Source organism: Excalfactoria chinensis, chromosome 14 (assembly GCF_039878825.1).
Source record: "Excalfactoria chinensis isolate bCotChi1 chromosome 14, bCotChi1.hap2, whole genome shotgun sequence".
In the NCBI taxonomy this organism is placed as follows: Eukaryota; Metazoa; Chordata; class Aves; order Galliformes; family Phasianidae; genus Excalfactoria; species Excalfactoria chinensis.
Window position 1 is genome coordinate 2,657,691 of NC_092838.1, and position 22,264 is coordinate 2,679,954.

General features: G+C 46.7%; 1 protein-coding gene across 3 annotated transcripts in view; it reads right to left on the reverse strand.

Moving 5' to 3' along the window:
- The window catches only part of CACNA1H (calcium voltage-gated channel subunit alpha1 H), a 191,115-nt gene that overhangs the window by 49,970 nt on the left and 118,881 nt on the right, over positions 1–22,264 (reverse strand). For all 3 annotated transcript variants that reach the window (XM_072348953.1, XM_072348954.1, XM_072348951.1), the window contains exon 10: positions 19,540–19,952. In XM_072348953.1, the coding sequence (XP_072205054.1) occupies positions 19,540–19,952 (413 nt within the window). The remainder of the gene's footprint in view (positions 1–19,539; positions 19,953–22,264) is intronic.

The window sequence follows — 22,264 nt, forward strand, 5'->3', positions numbered from 1 at the left end:
TCCGAGTTCAGATAAACAGACAAAAAATCCTTTTCTAAATAGTTTGGGTCTGCAAACCTCGGAAGGATGGCCTCCTTCTGAGAAGCTGATATTTCTGGTTTTAGTAAGATGCCGTGCAAACCCAAAGCCTTCCTGGAATCAGGAGAAAAATCAATGAAAGAGAAACCCATAATGGTCAAATTATTGACGGCGCCTACAAAGAGAGAATGAAGACCAAGAGTAAGACTTTGCAGCCCGAGATTTCCCTTAGTGCAGCTGAGTTACTGCAGTTCTTCAAGCACGCCCCTTTATCTCCTTGTGCTTTTCTTCACCATTTTGCCAGTCTTCTACCTTCCCCCTCTTGATTCCTGCATCCACAAAGACCTATTTTACATAGCTTGGGCTCAATCCCCAGCAGGTTGGCCCTGTGCTTTGGCTGGGAACCTTTTTGCTCTGATACTGAGAATAAATAATCATGCCTGCATCACACCGGAGAAAAGGGCTGTTAGACACCTGGTCCCTCCTGCTGAATGAACAGGGAAGGATATTTCTAGAGTAAAGGATGTGCCTTGCTTCAGTAATCCCCCTCAAGTCCAAAGCAGTCGTTTGGCTCCTCCTGAACAGGCAGAGCAGAGGCTGGCAGAGCCGCAAAGGAGCGGTAAACAAGTCCAGAACATTTAGTCTCATAAACATCCTTTGCACTTGTGTTGTTTTTTTCTCTAGTTCTGAACCGAAAGCTGTCAATGGGATTCTGAGCACTTGTTTATGTTGGCTTTTCTGCTTTATACTTTTAAGCTCAGTCTGCAGAGACTCTGACCAGGAAGAGGAGACATAATGAACCATCAATTTACGCTCTGCTTCCGGACACTCTGCATTTTCTCTCTTCACACAATGAATTTACCTGCCTGTGAGCTCTGGCATCACCTTCATTTCACAATTAACACCCGAAGAGAATGCAAGAGAAAGGCAGGGAGCAGGGGAGAGGGACATTCGGGCTAATAACAATGAGGTAAAAGGGAAGGAAAGTCCAAACCACACAACTCTTTGCATTAATAAACCCAAATCATGGCAATTACTACAATCCTGGATAATCCAAGTTCTAAGCATCTTTACTTTCAGTATGTCTACAGGTTGTAAAAGCATATCAGGACATCTGCAGCCTCTGTCACAATGTTAGCAGCTGCAAAAAGATGAGAATCCCACCGAATCCATGCAAAGAACCCCCAGTGTAGTGACACTCTCCTCTGTAGCCTGGCCTCAAGCCCCAGCACTGCCTCCCAAAGGGCACCATGACCACAAGCCTCTGAGCTTCTGCCCCTCTGCATCACATCGACTGCACACAATGGAGCTACCCTTGAGCCAGCTATTCCTCTATGGGTCAGATTAAAGCCTGCCTGCTTTACTCACCGAAGCTACACAGCCTCCTACATAACTAATCTGTTTAACTGATGGATTTCTGGGCTCCATATAACATTTGTATGGTTTACATGCCACTGTGAAAGCAATTGCAAGATGAAAGCCAGTTTTCTGGGACAAATTAAAGTGGGAAGAATTAGGGATTTTTTTGTTTGTTTGTTTGGTTTTTAAAATAAGAAATAGTGGTAAAAAAAATGGTGGAAATTGCTGGAGGCTGGGTTTAACATGCTGAGTGGGTGTGCAAGATGCAGCCCATCTCCTTTCCTTCTTCTCCTTGGAGGTTGCTGCTCACAGCAGCTGGTGTTCCCTTACCTGCACCGAATCCACATCACAGGCATCTTGCTACAGAGCCAATATTGGCACCCACCTGAACACGAGCAAGAGGGCTCTGCCTCATGCTTTGAGAGCAGTGCAGGCTTTGATAAAAGGCAGCCCCGGATGGGTTGGGATGCAGGAGGTGTTTCATGCACCTGTGGTGAGATGTAAGTGCGTAGCACAGAAATGCAGTAACAACTAACACCAGAAATGGGTGAGGGAGGGTAACTGTAGGAACTCAAACTGCAGCAGAAGTGACAGGGTTGCCCTAAACTCTGCCAGCTCTGTGTTCGTTTCTCTTTGCAACTGTTTCATTCTTTACAGCAATTTCATTCTAGCAACAACAAAACAATTTGGGAAAAGGCCCCCTTGGAGGGAGTTTGAAGAGCCAGAAGCTCAGAGCTGAAGCAGAGAGCTGTCAGGGAACGTAAGTGACATCTCAGAAAGCTGCCAGCGAATGTGAAGGCTACGTTTTAACCTTTTCTCCCCATTATTTCCCATTATTTCTTTTTTCACTTGTCAAAGACCAAAGTGGAAACACTGATATTTCTATGGTGAAAAAGAAAATAAAAGAAAAATAAAGATATAAGAGAAAAAAAAAAAGATAAAAGAAGAGAAGGGAAAAGAGAAGAGGAAAGAAGTGAGAAGAGGAAAAGGGAAAGAAAAAGGGAAAGGAAGGAAAAAAAGAGAAAAGAAAAGCTATATCAGACTCGGCTCCTTTTCTCCTCTTCATTTCTTGCCCTTAATTTGACCTTAAAACATAGGCAGAATAATGCAAGTAGCCCTTTGAGTTACTGCACTGTAAAATTTCTCTTTTATAAACTGTCCAGATGTAGGTTATTGACTCCTAGGACTCACTGCATTACAATCAACTTCAGACTAGTTTAGCTGATCTAGACTAAAGTACAGACAACAGAAACTGCCTTGCCTTTATATGCTATATGCTTCAGTTACTAGCAAATATTGCTTGGTTAGTGCTTTTCTACTTGTACAACTGCAGATAAAAGTTATTTACGCTCTCTGGTCTTAGAAAGAGACAGGAGACTTGAACCAGGATGCCTCAGCTCCCAGAAGCCTGCCCTGGCCATCAAGATGTCTGCTGATCTGAGGTGCCTTCTGCCCTGCATTGGACAGCCAACCAGGGTTGGGGTTAACAGATGGGGTTATCATCTCTTTGACCAGCTTGTGCTTTCTGATGAAAGAAAAATGTATGGCTGAGAGATTTCCAAGGGCGCCCAACTTATAAGTAGGCAAAGAGAAGGAGAGATATTGTTCCTCATGTGTACTGATGAATGTTCTCTTTCTGGCTTTAGCAATTATAAATGGCAATTCTTTTCTCTTACTCACATCTACTCTCAGGTTTTATGCTCTCCTCTAAATGGGATCCTTCATGTGGAGCGATAACAGTTTAATTGAAGGTAGCTGACGGTAATTTTTCTTCCTTTCAATTGACCTACTTGATCTCCTAATGCTCTGTGGAACTGCTTTTACCTCTCTGCTCTGTGGATGAAAGTCACTGCTAATAATTTCTTACCTAACTGCATATGGTCAAACAAATGCAAAATGCACTGCTCCCTTTCGGAGCTGCAAACAAAGCATCAGTGGAGGACTGGAGGAAGCTGAGCAAAACTGATGTAATCCAGCATGCAAAAAAAAAAGGGAAAGAAAAATAAAGAAAGCCATTAAAGTTATTCAGCAATGACCATACACACACCAAAGTTATATACAACCCGGGGCTATTGTACAAAGCCTTCACATTCACTTGGTATTGACTCCTGGGAGTGTTTTCTACTAAAGAAATCATGGCTGCCATACTTCTATCTCTTGTAACAAAAGCTATTGGTCAGGGAGTTAGCTTTGAGGGATAATCAGCTCCTTCTTTGTATCTTCCTTAGGAAACTTCCCAGGCAGAAGGTCCCACATGGCACAACATATTTGCTGTATTACTTCCCCATTTCTCAGTTTCATTCAGCAAAACGCAATTTCATTTCAAGTGGCATAAATGCCAAGCTGGATTAGATCAATTGCTGTCTTCTCCACCCTCGGGAGGAAAGGACCTGGGCAATCTGAATCGCTACCAGCAGTAGCACACAGAACTACAGCTACTATTCTTGAAAAGTAGGTCAATCAGCCAGATTATATCTTGATGGAGGATCACTTGGCCCGACAGATGGCTGAAAAAATAAGACTTGAAATGAAATAAAAAAAAGAATAAATGAATAACCCCGCAAACAAGGCCCAAAGTGCTCAGGTTTAGTCATTAAAGGAGAAGTCTCAGGAGGAAAGAGTCAGCTCTCTAGACAACAACCATGGATGAAAGCCTGCAGCCATGCACTAGGCACGCTAACAGCCCATCTGGGGACAGAGGCCATAGCACAGACTGTGAACTGGCTGCCTGTCAGTACTAATAGACTGATCAGTTTCATCAAAATAGGAGGAAAAAAAAAGCAAATATGCCTGAGTTGAGGATGTCAAATGCCCAGTTGCTCCTACAGTGCTGGGTGCAAGTAAAGCAGCAGGGCTGCACCTACCCCAGTACGTCAGAAAACACCCCTAGTGACCTCCTGGCATTTCAGTAGAGGACCTGTTACTTCTACCCATTCTCTCCTCTCGCAAGCAGCTGTTAAATATCAGCAGGCTTCTCTCTGCAAGCAGGATGCCATCCATCCCACTTCGGCTTCATTCCTTTAAGAGTGGCTGGCAAAACTCCAAGGAAATTATACAGACTGAATCATTCTCATCCATATGCTGGTGGAGTCCTTCAAAGAATCGGCGGACCTGCGAGGCATGACATCTCTTTGCAAGGCCTGTGTTGACTCTTGTCCAATATACTTGGCTAATCTCTCACCATAAAGAAATTACATATTCACACAACGAACTGCATTCACACAGTTCTTGTCTGTCGCAAAGCTGACCGCTCTCTGTGCTGAAGTCAACAACAAGTGTTCAAAACTCATCAGCCTAATGCCCCAAATCAGCTTCACAAACCATACGTTATTGACAGATAATGCATCATGGAATATGATTTTGTTTTACTTTGTACTTGGGCTGAGAACACCTTGCATTGCACACCATTAACCAGAAAGAAGAGCTCGAGCCTACAGTTTCCTTTTGGATGTAAACTGAGTCGGAGGATTTCAGGAGGTAGAGAATTTAAGACAAAGCACACGGTATTGTGAGACGTGCTATCAAAGGACAGACACAAAGAATATGCTACAACCGCTTTGAGGTATAAATGGACACAAAGGAGCCTGCACAAGAAATCAAGGTTGATTTCATTTGCCAAAATCTCACAGACAAACTAGAACTGCCTATTTTTGACTGTGCACAGAGTCCCTGTGCTCACAGCACTGTCCATCAGAGGAGGCTCTGACCGTGGCCATTAAAGGTGGCAGATGCATGAAGAGAATATAAAGCCTTCCCAAACAATTTGATTGTCCTGCAAGAGGCACCTTTAGCAACGCTTATATGATCTTCTCCCACATCTAAGCAACAGGCTCGCTCCCTGATAACAGACAGATCAAAAGCCCGTGGGTTGTCATTAGCAGACAAACTCAATAGAAATTGTTTACTTCACCCAAGCTAATGGCACTGGAAATATTTAATCAAAAAATGGACACACACTCTCTATTACTGCCAAGATGATTCAGAAGGGGACACTTAAATCTATTTTGTCACGACATTATTCATCCCCTGCTAACAGACCTTTATGGAGTGCCCCTCTGAATAATGTGCATTCGTCATTTGCGGGCTGCGTATTGGTATTAGGAGATGTGGAGCATCAAGAAAACACACCAGAGGACTGCTGATAGGAAGAAAAAGATGGGGAGTATGTTTAGTCTACAGCTGACAAAGACCTTGACTTAGTCAACTATTAAGCCCAAGGAGCAGAAACTGAAGTGGGCTGATGGGGCAATAAGTTCAAGGAGAGGATAGTTCTCCAGAAGAGTTTGAGCAATCTGCTGCAATTGAACTCTGAGTGCTGGGTATAGAAAGAAGAGATGATTAGGAGAGCTTTCCTACAGAGGTTCGAGGACTTTCATGTGGAAGAAAACAAAAATGTTGGGTGGACAACAGGAGAAGATTTGGTGGTACGATTCCCACAGGGATCGTCCACCTGAGCCTTGAGTTTTGGGCCATCAGGGGAAGGTTTAGTGTCTACAACAAGATGCCAATTGTCAGGAGTCCCAAGTTCTTTTCCTAACAACTCTCAGCTTTCTAGCTGTCTAGTTTTTCACATGATCCTAAACAAGGATCAGACACCAGAGCACAGGTAGTTCCTGCGCAGAGACTTTCTTTAACCAAGGGCATCCACTCTATGCAGTTGTTCTAAAAGATACGAAATGACTTATGATCTTCAAATATAAAGAATGGAACTTGCCTTAGAGCGGGAAGATGTACTGGCTGAGTTGAGTTCTATTTGCTGTGATTTCTGTGATGCTGGTTGAAAAAGATTTCTTAGCTTATTAGATCCAGGCCACTGATATTGTGGGTAGCTACATCTTACTGCTGGACTTGTAAACTGACGAAGTTCAGTTCTCAGGAATATCTTCTGGGGACAACAGAGCTGTGGGAACCTCCAGCTCTTTAGTTCCCCACACTGTGTTTGGTACAAACTCAGATCTGAAGAAGATTTTCTGCAGCTTCCAGAAACACTCATGAGCTGCTTGAGATTCAAAAGCTTCATCAGCATTGAAACGATTATCTGCAAATTCACATCTGTAATACAGGCAGCAGCTCCTCTCTCCTCTGCATCAAAGACATATGCTGGGAGCCAGCAGAACAAATTCAGGGAAAATCCACCTTTCCTCCCCTCTAGCAAGCCTAAAGCAACACAGACAATTGTTACAAGCTTGTATTTGTCCCTGAGAACACAATGCTGTAAGCAGCCCAGGGTGCTCTAGCCTGCAGCCAAAGCAAGCAGATGGGAACTTCAGATCTGCCACACTGTTCTTGCAAGTGAATTATTGATACATTCTCCTTAGCCATGAGCATCACACTAAAGTGGCAATTAAAACCATCCACAATGATCAAAAAGAAAGGGCAAAGATGGGAGGGTACAAAACCAGACTGTATTTGCTTATTGGATGTAACGAAATAAAATCCCTATTAAGACAGAGAAATAACAATTATTTCAGCCCTAATAACAGAAGCGCTAATTCAAGTTATTGTAAGTATTACGAGGCTGCTGTGCCAAGCTGCCAGAGACGTAGGGCTGCTGAACACCCAAGAGCAGGGACTCTCTCCCCAGGCTGCTGCATTTGGTTTTGGAAGCTGTTAGTTCAGCCCTGGTGCACTGGGCAAAGGGGACTGTCATCCTAACACTAATTACACAGCTAATGGCAACAATAACAACACCTCTCAAATCATCAGCACTGATGTCATGAACGCCAAAGCCATACAATTAAGTGCTGCTGTCGTTTCAAGTGGAGCTGTGCAGCAGAGGAAAGCAAAGGTAAAAGAAGCAGCACAAGCCTTCTGATTTACCAGCCTGAGGCAGTTTCCCTATGGAAGATGCCACGGTTGGCCCTTGTGCCCTGCACAGACCCTGCAGTCCTTTGTGCTGCCTTGCACCACCACCCATAGGCTGCTGTGCCCAGGACCTGAAGAAAAGCACGTGGCATTACCGCCCTGCTCTCCCATCACCATGCACTCACCAGGGGGGAAATCTGTCAGAAGGAGCAGACAGACAGAAAAAATGTATTTAATTTGCAGCCTTCACATGTGCCACACTTGAGTTTTCCTCCTGGCAGCATTTCACACCCCTGCCATGGCTCTGGCTGCAGGAACAATGTTCCTCTAGCAGAGAGGGCCAGGCTGATGGGCCCTTCTTCCAGATGGCCCTGCTGCTTGGGGCTTCGATCCACTCCCTGCCCTGGGAGCAGGGACAAGCATCCCCTGCTGTAAGGCAGCACCAGGAAAAAGCCAAACCGATCCCTATCTTCCACAGAGTAACATCGGTTTTCAAATGGAACAGGCAACGCAAGATTTTACTCAAAGAGAGTAGGAGCGAAAGGGAATTGAGATGCAATCTCCAGTTTAGTGGCTTTAATAAACTAGCAAGGCTAAGCCAGCCACACGCAAATGGTGAGCCCTGGAGAAAGCAACTGAGCTTGCAAAGGTTCAGCCCCAGTGGGAATCCTCCTCGTGGGTTTCCAAATCAGGATAGACTGTTGCAAAAGCTGTCATATTACTTTATTTCTCAGCCCCTAAAGTATCAAGGGATGGGATACACTGTGGTTCTCAAGCAATTATTTGCTAAACATCGGGACTCGCTCAAATGCTCTTGCTTGAGAAGGCGATGAGTGTTTCCATGGCAATGAGCTATTGCCTTGGTGACCGTGGGCCTGGATGGGCACTGCGAAACCACCATGACCCCTGGACACCTGAGCACAGCAAGGGACTTTCTCCTTTGCTGTCTGATGATGTTTCTTTCATTTCTGAGCTCATCCCTGTTTAAAAGCTGCTGTGGCTTGCTGTGCCAGGGACAGAGGCCCAAATTACCACATAAATGTGCCCTCTGCACCAGCATCTCCATAGCACAGCACAGAGCATCCTTTGCTGTTAGCAAACCAACCCTATGTCTAATCCTGGCTGCTCTGAGCAGTGCTCTATCTAAAAGCTGTAACAGGAAGAAAGCAGAGGAGGCTCAGGACTTCATACATTAGAAGTACGCCAATCTATATGCATTTAAACCTTTTAAGAAGGGTCAAACCGAGAGGCGGTGGTGTTAACAGGGTGAAGGAGGGAGCCTGCACATAAAGAGACAGCTTCACACCTAGATAGGTATCCTCCTCCGCAAGATGTTCATCTATATTTTAGTGTCAGACGAAAAAAACAGGTGTGTCTGTCTCCAAACAACCTCCAGATAAACCTCCTGCTATCACAAAAGCTTCAGCCTGGGCTGATATAACAGAAGATTGTTGCATCTCTACCTTTGAGTACTTCCACTGTGTTCCTTTCCCAACTTTTATCGCTGAAACACACACTTCTTCCTGGCGACCGGCAGTCTGAAACCAGATCAACCCCAATCACTACAGTAAACCTTTCCAAATTTGTTCAAGCCCCGAACTTTGCAACTCCAAAATGGTTTCTATGGAGATGCTAAAAAAAAACAGAACGACACCTTCTGGGTGCTGCATTTGGCACAGCAAAAAACTACGGGTGTGTGGAAACGTGGGGTGAGAGGAAGGAGAACAGGGAATTAAGAGCCCCAGACTGCTTACACAGAGCTGCAGTTAATGGGGTAAGTCACTGCTTTGTTAACCAAACTGACACCCTGCACTCAGCAACGCACAGTTTAATTAACTGCAGGCGATGGGGCATTCATACAGGGGAGGACAGGCTGCCCAATTTCCTTACGGTGTGGACGTGATAGGGAGAGGAAGGGACGTGAGCATTTGCAAGGCAGAAACAATCCTTTTGCATTAAGAGGTTTCTCAGAAGCGCACTGAAGCTGCATTTGGCTGCCTCTCAGATCAGCTCTATCTCCTCTCTATCTTAATCTGCAAAACTGGGCAGAGGAGTCCAAATCTTGCAGCTTCCTACACAGTCTATTTTAGAGTCTCAAAAACAAAAACAACACACAACAGGAAGGATATGGTTACTAGAAATATGTCTGAACTCTCCCACACCCCGGCCCAATCAACCTCGACAGCTTCTCCATTTGCATCATTAGATGGAGCTTTCCCAGCTCATCCCACTCTGTCCCATCTGCACGGTCCCACTGGATCAGTGCTTGGCCTGCACCGATGCCCAGCTGCATCAACGCTTGTGCCAGGGCCCAGCTTGGCTCTGCTCTGCTTTCCCCAAGTACAGTGGGACACAGAGATGCCCACAGCATGGCTGAAATATCACTTCTTATATTGAGAACTGCCTTGAGCCATGCTGAACCCAAACATGAGCGCAGAGACCCTACAAAGACAGCCATGAACCTAATGGCTCTGACAAGACCTTCCATACCAACTGCACTATACTTAATACACCCAAAAAGCTGTTTAAGCAAAGGCCAAATGCTATTTGGTCTTATTTAAGCAAACCTCCATTGCAATCAATCAAACTTCAAACTTCAGTCCAGGCACACACAGGAGTAAGGAAGCATGTGGCCATAGAGGGGGCACAGAGCAGTGTGCTGAGCTCTTCAAAAGAGAGGCAGAGGACCTCTTCCTCCAGCTATGGCAATCAGGACACCTGGTTTTAAAAGAGCACATAGTAAATGGCATGGAGCACAGCGCACCCACCAGTGAGTGGTCACCCCTGGGATTTGTACATACAACTGCACTGAAGCTGTCCAGTGCCTGCATGATTCTTAAACTATTAAACCACCTCTTCAGGCTCCGTATCCTGTACTTTCTGTGTATATTCTACAAGGGGAGGGAAAAAAAACGATCTGGAGATTTGACAATTTCAAATAAGGACATACAATTAGAAAAGGATTCATCATTTCAGATGATGACAAATAACCCCAGACTGGAGAAACTGAGAAAGTATCTGTTCTTCACTTCACTGTGATGACACGAGGTCCTCTGCAGTGATGTTTTACATGCTTTCCCAAGAGCCCAAGCTTGTTAACCTTCATTTTATCTGAATGTTTTCAGAGAAGTGACAGCTGCAACAATAAATATGGCATGCAGATTTCATGCTATAGTTAAAAGATCAAATATGTATGAACACCTCTGCTATTGCACACTGACTATCAAAGGGGGAAAAGGAACGAGAGGGAGTCTATAGCATTAAACCATTTCTGAAACACAAAAGGAATTATTCAGGCTTGTGTGGGAAGCATCCGCTCCACCGTTAGCTGCAGGGTCAGGATCTGTCTGTTGGTCTCAGCCTGATTGTCCATCACTCACTTACAGGTTAAACAGTCTCAGAAACAGAGAGAGAACTTGTGCATGAGAAAGACAGAGGCACGTATGTCCTCAGACACCTACTCTACAGCACGGCAGGGATTCCAGCTCCTTTGGTGGGAACCCGCATACGCTGAACTCTGGCAGCAAGAAGGAAGGGATACAAAAATGAGAATTCCAGCCTGAACCTTGGGAAACCCCAGTGGCACAGGGGACAGAGCTAGAGAGGGAAGGAATGAGAGGCAGGAGTGTATCTTTGGTATCTTTGCAAAGTGTTGTGGTGGTGAGTATCCCCCCACTCTCACCTCTAGGGACCTTAGAGGTGTTTGAAGCTCCCAGTCCTCAGCACAAACTAGGATTTCTGGGATTTAATCCTCCTCAATTTCTATGCTCTGCTCCTTCTACCTTGGCACACTTATCAGCTGGTACCTGCCAGGTACCAGCACACCACACCAGTAGTTCTGTTCAAAGATATCCAAGATTCTGATCTCTTATTTTAGCAGGTTAAAGAGACCTTAGCATAAGTGAGAAATATGGTCCCCATAACATAGGTCATTCACAAGAAGATAATTGCTCAGCAACCCATGCTGCTTTCTGACTCTCAGGCTGAAAATCATTTGCACAAATAACTTGACACTGTCTGCACTCCCAAGAAGCAGTGACCAGAGACAAACAATGCTAGCTAACACAGTTGATAGCTCTGAGCCCTTCACAAACAAAAGGAAAAGTCTCATTCTCTCCCATGTTGAGCAGCTCCCTGTGGTTTAATTTATTTCTTACTGATGGGATTTGGGGCAGGTTGGAGCTGTGAAGTTTCTGCCTAGGGGCAGATGGGGGACTCCAGGTGTACACACTCCACTACCAGAATAGCATTTGTCACCCCATGAAAAAGCCTTCCCAACATGGAGAGCCAAACCGTCTACCACAGGGAACATGTACAGCACTGCTGTGAGTTATGTTTTACCCAGAGAGCTAAGTGAGAAATGTGAGCACTGTCCTAAGGCTCCACAGGTAGAGCTGCTAGAAGCAATCAGCACACTCAACGCTTCACAAACCACCTCAAACCAAACTAATTTTAAAGCACAGACAAGTCCATGTATAGTCATGCCGAGAGCCAAAGAACTACAGGATCCGTCAGTCTGCAGCAAGCTCAAATTCCCTTTGGAGTACATAAACTAAATGAAAGACTTTTCCTTCTGCTGCTTTCTCCTGGGGGACTACGGTAAGAAGTTTTGGGTTCATCTGTGCATGGGACAGGATAGGAAGAGTGGAGGTTTCCATTTGTAAAAGCATCAGACATCTGACAACAGAGAAATGCCTTCACCACAGGAGAGGCCGTGGGGTCTTCCTACCCCTGTGCTTTTCCATGGCAGATTAGGGGTTTAGCAAGCTTTCCTGCAACAAGGCCTATGCACAGAGTGTTTTTCCCAAATTGGGACTCAGGCTGTCTTTAAGGCTGTAAACCAGACAGAGCAAACAAAAATAGAGCTTGAAAAGAATGCATGCAGGCATGCCAAATCTCCCTCGTTTTTTGAGTAAGTCTCGCTCCTTTCAGATGCGGCTCTCTCCCCCCTACCTCTTCAGTTCAGTTATAATAAAAACATCCTGATCTTGTGACAAAAGATTCTGAAGGAGGTTTCAAGGAGATGTTTAAAGCTTCATTCATAATTCTGGATAATCTCACTGTCCTGGCTGGTGAGCCTTGGTTAAAAACCTGAGGAAAAGCCATGATTCAGGTTGACAGCAGCAGTAAACATACCTGCTTATTTCCTTGCAGTGATTCTTCTGCTCTGGTGAAAGGAGCTAGCCAGAATTCTACCCGGGCATCCTGAATCCTCTGCCTGCAAATCCTCAGCACTGAGAACACAGGCAACTCACAGACTACACAGTCATCACCCCATATGCACCATCCAAATAGTAATCCCACTTTGCTCTTAGGTGTGCCACAACTGTCTTCTCTATAACTCCCTAATATTTTATCAGTTAAATGTATTCTCAAGTCCAAATCTCGGTAGAAACGACTTATCCACAGGGAGTGGTTAGAAAGGCACAAAGATATTAAACATGAATATTTCTTTTGCCAGCTGACAGTTGGGAACCACCACCCTATATGCACTGTTAGCCCTTAGCCCAGCATTATCTTGCACCGCCCCATCCACTCTCTTCTCTGCATATCTCCTTATGTTATGGTCCACATATCCTCGTGCTATGCTTCTATTGCTTCTGGTATGAATCTGGAATGTAAACTTGCTTTTGCAGCATCTACCTGCAACCTTCAGGCATAAATACCGGTGCTGAAAGAGACACAGCACTCTGTTCCTATTCCCAGTATTCTTATTAGTTGTAATAACATCCAGCAAGCTGAGAGTCTCACGTGGTGGGGTGATGTACGCAGAACAAAACACCATCCTCGTTTTGGGGTGCAAAGAATCCAAGAAAAGCAAAGATAGATGCAGGCAGGTTGGGGAGGTGCCAGGGAACAACAAGACAGCCTCAGCTAATGGGAGAGGTGGTGTTTGTGCAGAACAGCAGAGCTCCCAGGACAAGCTAAGGCACTCCCTGCTTCCTGGCACTGCAGGGTGTGCTCCTCTCCTCATCTGGTAAAAGGTGGCACTCACTGATGGCCAGCAGGAAGGAACAGACTCAATGCAACACCACATTCACTGCTTGTGAAAGCCACCTTCTTCATTACGGGCTCTCTCTCATCACAGTTTCCTTTTGCAGCAAGCAGATGCCCCGCTGTCCAGCTGTATCAAACCTCCCAGCCTTGGAGCACATTAGAGCCATTGTCAGTACAGCATTTGAAACTGGCTGCCCAGGGCTGTGATTTACACACATTTTTGTGATGAAATGCAGCTGGCAAATGCACTCTGCTTTCATTCTTGAGACTATATTACACATGGTTTATTTTACCTGCCAGTTGAAATGCAAACAATCCATCTACATTCTATATATAACCGCCCGTTGCCATCATGCGTGCTTATGAAGCATGGGAGCTGAACGGCCTGAGCCGCAGAAGGCACCAGGGCTGGCTCAGCTGATTCACTGCATGACCCAGATGGAAGAAAAGCAGCTGGAGGGTCCGGCATGCTGCAGCCACGTGCTGCAGGCCCATTACTGGCACTGAGCAAAGCACCAGCTTCCATGCAACTGTTTATGCTGGGAAGCATGTTACTGTCACCTGCTTAAGGAGTCATCTCAGCAGGGAACGGATGCCATTTGTATGGGCAATCCCTCACCACACATGGCAATTAATGGAGTAAGCGAGGGGAAGGAACTGAGCCATTGGTGGTGGGGAAAATGTGCCTACAGCACTATGGGGAATAGCTTTGTATTACTCCCTAGGCCAATGTGCACATCTATAGGAACCAGATCAGGCTGCAAGCTTCCCTTGCCATGACTAGCTCCGTTGTTCTCCTGACTCTCCCATGACTGCTCAGTATGTCAGCACTCAAATGAATTATTACACTCAGTTTCTGCATTGGAGAGGTGCTGTTCCTGTCTGGTAGGAGGCAGAGGAATGGAAGGATCTCTAGTACGCATGCCCTTATATAGTAAAAAAAAAAAAAAATACCAAGAACATACAATCCAGCAGAGCAAAACAGAACAGTGGAGGAGTCAGTTAAATTAATTTAAGAGAAAAGCCTCCATGACCACCATTCATAGCAGGCCTCCCATGGAAGGATGTGATTTACACCCTTTGCCATAAAGGCTGCCAAGGTCCAGAAGACAGGGATCCAGTCTGCTTCCAGACTGCTAACACTTGCTATCTGCCATGCTAGGACACAACCACTTCTTGCCTACAACCCTGTGTCATGGGTATGAAACATTACTTTGCTGGGTCTAAGTGCTCACCCATGAGTTGCCGCTGGCTCTTACAGCCTGAACTGTGCAGAGAGGAGAACAAACTTGGTGACACGTTTGGGAATGTCCCAACAGTGTCAGTCAAATGCAGTCTGGAAAGCACTCAAGAAGCGGTGTGAGCTCAGTGCACAAGAAAATAGGAAAGACCTCTCTTCCCCAAAGTCTCCAGTTAAAGCCCTTCACCTCCCTCTCAAGAAGTGGGGATAGAATTCAGCCATCAGCAGCTGCTTGCTGAACAAGTTGAACTTCCATTGCTCTGCTCAGAAGGCACAATACATGATCTCAAAGCCTCCCTACCAAACCAGTGCCTGGGGAAAGCCTAAGAGGGAAGCACTGAGCTGAATTCACACATCCTGGTGGGCATCCGCTTACTTCAATTCCAGGCAGTATGTGAGTAAAGTTACATCACATAAAGTTTGAAGAGTGAACAAGTTTTACCAGCTGAAAGTCAGAATCTCAGATCGGGATAATATGTTATTGACTCACAACTCAAAAGGAATTTCAGCAATTTGCTCCAAAGGCTGCTGCAAGGTTCCATTCTGCCTCCTGAATAAGTGCTGAGCTTTCCAGGCCAAAACAATTTTTCAAGGCAAAATTGACAAATGCTCACTAGAGAAGCTGGCTGCTACCTTAAATCACACAGAATTACTTTTACTCCAGAATAATAAAATGTGCTACTCAAACCCAATGCTTCTCTCATGCCGATAAGCCATGGACCAACTGGGTGCTCACTAAGGTCATCTCCAACCTACTGCAAAGACAGCTGCTCCGAACGAGACATGCCATGGGTGAGAGATCCGAAAACCAATTAAAAGCTCTTTGAACAGCAATAGCTTGGAACAAATACTAATTTGTACTTCTCTTCTGAGAAGTGAATATAAAATAGCATTTCTAGTGCCATTTGATGTAAATGGAGCCTTTTATGTGGAATCATTACAAGTATCAGCAGCTACTTCTGCAAATTCCACTGGGAAGCCAAGTAGGGGTCTCTTCTAACAATTTAGAACAGTCAGGGGCCCTTGGGGATGAATTTGGAGCTCGCCTTTAAGGAGAAATATCACCAGCATCTACTTGGACAAATGAACAGGATTCTGTCCTTCTGCCAGATAACGCGGGCGGTGGGAATTGAGTTCTCCTAGCAGGGCAGAACTTGTCTCACTTTTTCATGGCCTTGACAACAGATGAGAAGGATTTGAGTCCACCACCTTTTGCCAGGGCTGAACTGACCCTGTAGCAAGAGCCAACTGAAGCAATTATTTCTCTAGACCAGGCATTGAAGCACAGGCAGGAACCAACTCCAGGACAGCAAGCTACCAGCTTTCAGTGTCAGAGAGGCAACTCACACGCCTGGCTCCTGAACAGCTCTGACCTGTGCCAGGCTCCACACTGCCCCAGTGGCATGGCAGAGGGCATGCTTTTGGAGCACACTGTTCCTGCCTGCTTACTGCAGTACCATGGCACGTTCTCAGATACTCTGGAGAACTGTCAGCTGCAATGAATGCACAATAACATCATCCAGTTTATTGAAATTGCCTGGAAGATTAATGTGAGGATTGCCTTCCTCTTTGTACTTGGCTTTCCTCATTTGTGGGAGTACCTATTTGTGCTTGAGATAGAGAAATATATAAAGCATTTAAAAAAACCACAAAAACAACAACAAAAAAAAGAAGTACTCCAAAGCAGCCAATTAACCTTTGAAATACAAGTTGTGCTGATGCTAACTAACAGCATCCTGTAACTTCCTAATTACCAGCCTTGTACAACCTGGCAGTTGGAAACTGTGCTGGCTGTTAACTGGGAGGATGCACTGTGCGGGAGGATCCGATTGCTGCTAATGACTGATGTCCCAGTGAAACTCAATTGCCTTCAACAGCTGCCTCTCCTGCTACCCAGACCTCCTGCCACACACTGACTGCACTGCCACAAAATCCACAGGTCTGGCTCCAGGAAGAGCTGCCTGCTAAAGGACAGCTCTGTGCAAAGCTGCTGCAGCATCTTCTATTCCGCCCCATGAATTCTCTGCTGCTATCTCACTTGTGCCTTGAGCCACAGGACAGGATCTTCACCTAAGAGAGTATTATAAATGGGCTGCGTGCATTAAATGGGGTAATGCCAGCTGTGTTAGCCAAGAGCAGGCAGAGAAATTGTGTGAGCAGACTGCTGGGAGCTTCAAACTCCTATAAAAATGCACATTCAAGCCTTGAAGGAATTTGGATATGGACAAGTCCTTCTCAGGGGCTGCTGCAATGCAGACAGAGAACAGCCAAAGTGCTGCTGTGACACAGGCACTGCACCCTGCCCTGCAGCTACTGTGAGAGCCAGCAGAAAAGTGATGAGAACCATCGGGCTTTTCCTCCAGCCTGGCACCTTACAACCTCGATTCCCTCATCCAGAAGGGAGGGACAACAATATTGCTTGCTTGCCTCAAGAGGGCTCCATGCGACTTCTCTGCAAAGTGCTGCCATGTCCCAGGATGAGAGGCAAGATAACTCACCAAGGATTGATACTGCTCTCTCTTCCGTGTCAGAGCAAATATCTCCATGGTAGATGATGTTTTGCAGGGCTTCAGAGCCCATGCTGCTGAGAGGGCAAGAGGCTCAACCAGAGCAAGACCCTGGATGTGGCTCACTGGTAACACTGAACAGCCCAGGGGAGCAAAGAAAGAGGAGAACCAGGAGGATAATAGAGGGTAGCCTGCCTCCTAAATGGGGGGAATGGCCTCCAGGTTTGCCTTTTGGAGAATGAAAAAGGAGATGATGGGAATGCCTGTGTCTGGCTAACAGCCTGGAGAACACTTACTCCTTCACACCTTCTAATATCTGCTCTAAGCAAATATGGAACACCATGGCAGCATCCTTCAATCAGCAACCAGTGTGCAGTAATTAAACTTTATCCTGGCATGGAGCATGCTATACCCAAAATGAGCCTTTCTTTTCTTTAACCTCCATGCCTTCTTTTCCATCACCACCCTGCAGGCTGGTGACAGCTTTGCACAGGCATCTTCTTCACTCCCCAAAAAGCCAGCCCTACACCTCAACCTCACAACCAATTCTCACACCAGGAGATACGCAGCCTCTGAAATCATCCTGCTTTTCTTGCAGAAGGCCTAGACTTTTGTGCCAAGCAAGTTCAGGAACTCAGAGCCATTTTCTCTTGCTTTCAGATAATACCTCACCCTGGAGTGATGCCCTGGAGATCACTCTGTTGATGGGAGAGTGTTGGGGTGAGATGCATCAAGCCTGGGTTCTGACAGCTCTGCAGCTCATTATCCCTGCTGGGCTCCAGTGACACATTGCAGGGCAAGCACATGGAGGAACTTTTACAGGTTTCACTTCAAAATTCCCCCCTTTTTATTGGACCCAAGGTGGGCAGTGCCTGTGAGCAAAGCTGGCACGCACCTGATGCTCCCTAGCCAAAAGCCTCGGAATCTTTAATGCCATTGGTTTCGAGATGATTTAAAGCAAATGTTTTACAAGGTAAGACCCCATAAAAGCCTGCCAGCTAGAGTTTTCCTTTATTAGCAGCAAGGACATAATTATCGCAATTTGCCTTTGTACAAGTGACTGTGGACAGACTCCATGTGATCCCTGGGCTTTCTCTGTGCAGCCTGCCTAAAGCTTTCCCCAAGCACCCATCACAGCAATACCCAAGGACTGACAAATGTGTATCCGCCTGACAAAAGAGTATCCATGCAGAAATGCAGCCGCTGTGAGGAATGAATGGTTTATTCAGAGGTGGCTGACAAGGTGTATTTCCTAATTTTAAACCTCGTGCAACAACTAAGCAGACAGAAAGCTGACAGCGACAGCTCTTGCTTTGTTGAGTTTGGACTCTTTCTGCTGTAAGCGTGAACTAATTGATTGTTGCACAGCTGAAGTTCGCGTGTTTCAGCCGAGTGCTTGCTTTTCTGAAAGAAAACATGCCTCAGACAGCATAGAGGATGGCATATGGTGGTTCAAAACACCTAAGTGGGGAGACAATAGAGGAGAAACACTTTGGAGGACTGTTTGCCACAGTCCTGAAAAGAAATGATTTCTGGAACGTGATGGAGAAGAAAATGCAGAGCATCCTGCCTTTAGGTGTACTGTGCTACTGTCTGCCTTTCCTCCTCACTCCTGAGCAGATGGTGGCAGAGAGGGGGAACAGCTTTATAGATACCATCCTGTTCTTTATTCTGCAGGGGAAACCTGGGGGAACACTGGATGAACCTCTAACCAGAAAATCAGTATGAGGATCTGCTGGCCTTGCTGAGGATATTTTCAACACCCAACGCAGAGGCAGCATGAGAAACTCCAGAGCGTATCTTCAGAAAACAACTGAAAGCAACCATTTTTTTCCTGAGACAGAAAAGCAAAGCCTTCCCCAGAGTGACCAGCTGAAGACATCAGATGACTCATCTCCCTCTCCCATCGCAGAGCCCCGTGGCTCCCATCAGCCAGCAAGGACAAGCTGTCCTCGGCTGCCAGCACTGCTTTCTGCCATCGCCACGTTCACACTAATACTGGGAACAGCGTGATTTCTCTTTCCTCCCTCCAAGCACTTAAATGAAAGATCTACTTTGCACCCTATGAGACCAAATTAAACATGTTGGAGCCTTCAGGATGGAACTCACTTTTTTTTTTTTCTTTTCTCCTTTTCTCTCATTGTTTTTAGCATTGCCTGACAGCTCAAGTTTTCATTGACAAGTCAAAGAAGATCCTTCTGGATGGGTTGAGGTGGAGCTTGTGGGAAGGGAAGCTTCGTACCCATACACCACCAGTACAGACCAAAGGGGCATTTCCACTGGAACAACTCACGCTCGTATGAATAATCCACAGCTGATAACCCACAGTTAGCCCCCTGGCTGCCCAGCCTTAACACATGCATTTCAACTCAGCACCTCAGTGGTGCTGACAGCCACCTTCCACAGGCTTTCCACACACACAAAGGTGCCTCTGCTCTATACACGCCATCAGGATCAGGCCCTCAGTCCCACATGGTGTTTACAACTTGCACAAAAACCACCCGCTCCTCCTCCAACACGGCTTTGCCACAGCCATCCCATGCCACAATGCCATCACACCACGAACACCCAGCATCACAAACCCTCCAGGCTGCTGAGGCCAGCCATGCTCACCTGCTCGTGGTACTCGATGCCCATGCTCAGCGTGTTGATGAGGATCGCGATCATGATCCCTCGGTTGAAGTACTTGCTCTCCACAATCCTCTTCAGCTTGCTGCCGAATGCCTTCCACAGGCGGGTGACCTTGTTCCTCTCCTTGGGTTTCTTCTTCTTCCTTTTCCTCCTGCTCCGCTGCTGCTGCAGCTGGTCCCTGTGGTCTCCGTGCCGCAGGTCCTGGGTGAACTCATAGACACCATTGCTGTCGGAGTCACAGCTGTCGGACTCACTGAAGGCAAACTCAGGGTCCTCCAGGAGGCTGGCACAGAAGGGACAGTCCTGCAGCTCACAGCTCAGCGTGCCACTCGGTGGGCTGGGCAGCGGGCAGGCCACACTCAGCCCTGACAGCCGGCTGGGCGTCCTCCGCAGACCTACAATGGAAGAGCATACCGTGAGCTCCTTGCATCCCTGGCCTTCCTGCATCATGGCAGCTGTACCCTCTGCATGCCCACACGGGTGGCTTCTGCTACATCCCTGAATACAGCCTTGCAGTACTCCATCTTACCAAGCGGTTCTCAATCTGCCTCATTTTTCCATCCGTTCTGCTCTCTCCAACCCCCAACACCCACCCTTCGACCCCATCCCAGGGCTGACGGACCTGCCCTCGCAGTGTGATGGCCATTCTGTGCTCTGCCGATCCACACACCTCTCACTTTCAATTATTTCTGATTATATCTGACCAAGTTAACATCATTAGCGGTGATCTGAGTGCTGTCACAAGCTGTTACACCCAATTTAGATAGCGCTTCCGTATAGATAATAATGAGGAGGGAGAGGGAGAAGTGGACCAAAGGTGGCTACAGACCGTGGATCCGTTTGGAGTCACGTAGTCCCTTTGCTCTCCTTCATCCCTCCTTCAGCTTTTAATAAAGCTCAGGTGTATTCTTTACTCGAGGCACTGGACTGAGCGTTCAGGGCGTTCTAAAATCAAATACATCACCACATGTTTTGTGGTGTGAGGAGAAACTCTGGCTGCCCTCACAGGGCTGGGGCGCAGCGATGACGTGGGCAGGCATCGTGAGGATGAGTCAGGTAGAAAAGGAATCAGATTTTGTTTCCTCACATTCAGGAACCAAATTCCCAATTTCCTCATATTTAGCAACCAGATATTCATGGCAGGAAGGAAAAAAGAGCCAAGAGGAATCAATGTGCTTTTCCTCGATGGAAAACGAAGTGCAAATGCCACTTTCCGTCTGGGATATGCTCCTTCCTGGAGGTTGGAGGGGGGTACACATGGATGTGTTTCAGGGAGACCATGCAAAAAAGCACTGAGTGGATGCTCCTGGCTGTGGTCCCAGGAGCTTGGAGCTTACCCAGCAGTAATGCTGCTGATTTCAGCCACTCCTGGCTGACTCCTGAGGACGTCTTCAAAGAGAAGGCAGCAGCCAACAAAATCCAGCACCTTGTTAGACTGAAAGCTGGGTGGTGACAGAAGTCAAAATACATTTTACTTGTCTGAATGTCACTCAGGTATGCAGCCATATGCAGCCTTCTAAACAGTCCTATAGGAGAGGGCAGTTCTCCTCCTGGTCTTTACATTGCAAACACCAGGTGGATCAGAAATATTTGCCCCTTCTATTCAGCCTGCAAGCAGCACTGGCCAGCACTGCACATCAGTAAGGTGTTTCTGACTGGGATTGGTCAGATGAAGAAACGCTGCAGCGTGGACCCAGCAGCATGGATACAGAGGCAGTGGGCTTGCCAGTCATCCGGTATGCTATCAAAGTGTTAAAAATTGTATGAAAAACACTGGCGCCACAGATGTCTTCAAAATACCAGAGTCTCCTTGGCTGCCTGCTAAAATAACCTCACAGCATTGCAGGGCACGAGAATGCAGAGGAACAGGCTGTACTTTATGCTGCTCAATTCCACAACAAAAGAAGGGAAGAGAATACTCTCTCCCACAATTGCATCTTTCCCAGCAGACACCAACCTTGCTTCCAGCTGGGTTTGAGAGTGCCCTGGCTGCTAATACCTCCTTAATGTACTCAGTTATCACTTGTGTGCTCCCCTTGCACAAGTCTGGCAGCGAACAGACCCTGCTTGTTGATTCTAAGAGCTGGGGGGAGAACTAAGTGAAACAGCTCTTTGCTCAAAGAGGTGGAGGACAGGAGGGTCGGGCACAGCTTGCAAGCCCACCTCACCTTCCCTGCCTGGCACAGGGACTGCCATGGCTGCTTTGCTAAGCTCAGGCAGGGATGGAGAACCATGAGTTGACCTGTTTGGCACCTAAAGATCCTCCCAAAGCCTGGAAGACAAAGAGTGATGTGGTGCAGAAGTGAATCTGACTCAGCCCCGTGGCAGGAGCAGGAAGGAGAACCTGGAAAGAGCTGGAGTTGGGGAAGGGAAGAGCTGGGCACTTGTGCACCGAGATCTCCAGATGGACGTGGCTGGCTTGCTTCCTCTCCCACTCCCTGTGCTCCCCATGGTGCCAGATCAGATGCTGCAACCACCACCCGCTTCCTCTACATGTAATCACACTTGAGACAAAACAATCTCAGATTTGTTGAAGGCATTGTGGTGCCCTCCAGGCTGAAATGCCCCATCAAAAGAAGATATTACAGCTCCATTATTAATAGCAACTCCATCTACCTAAGGCTTTTGAGGAACCACCAGAGGCCACGTTCAATGGAACAGCCCTGGGGCGTTGCAGGCATGGCTGAGATGTGGGGATTTGCTCCCC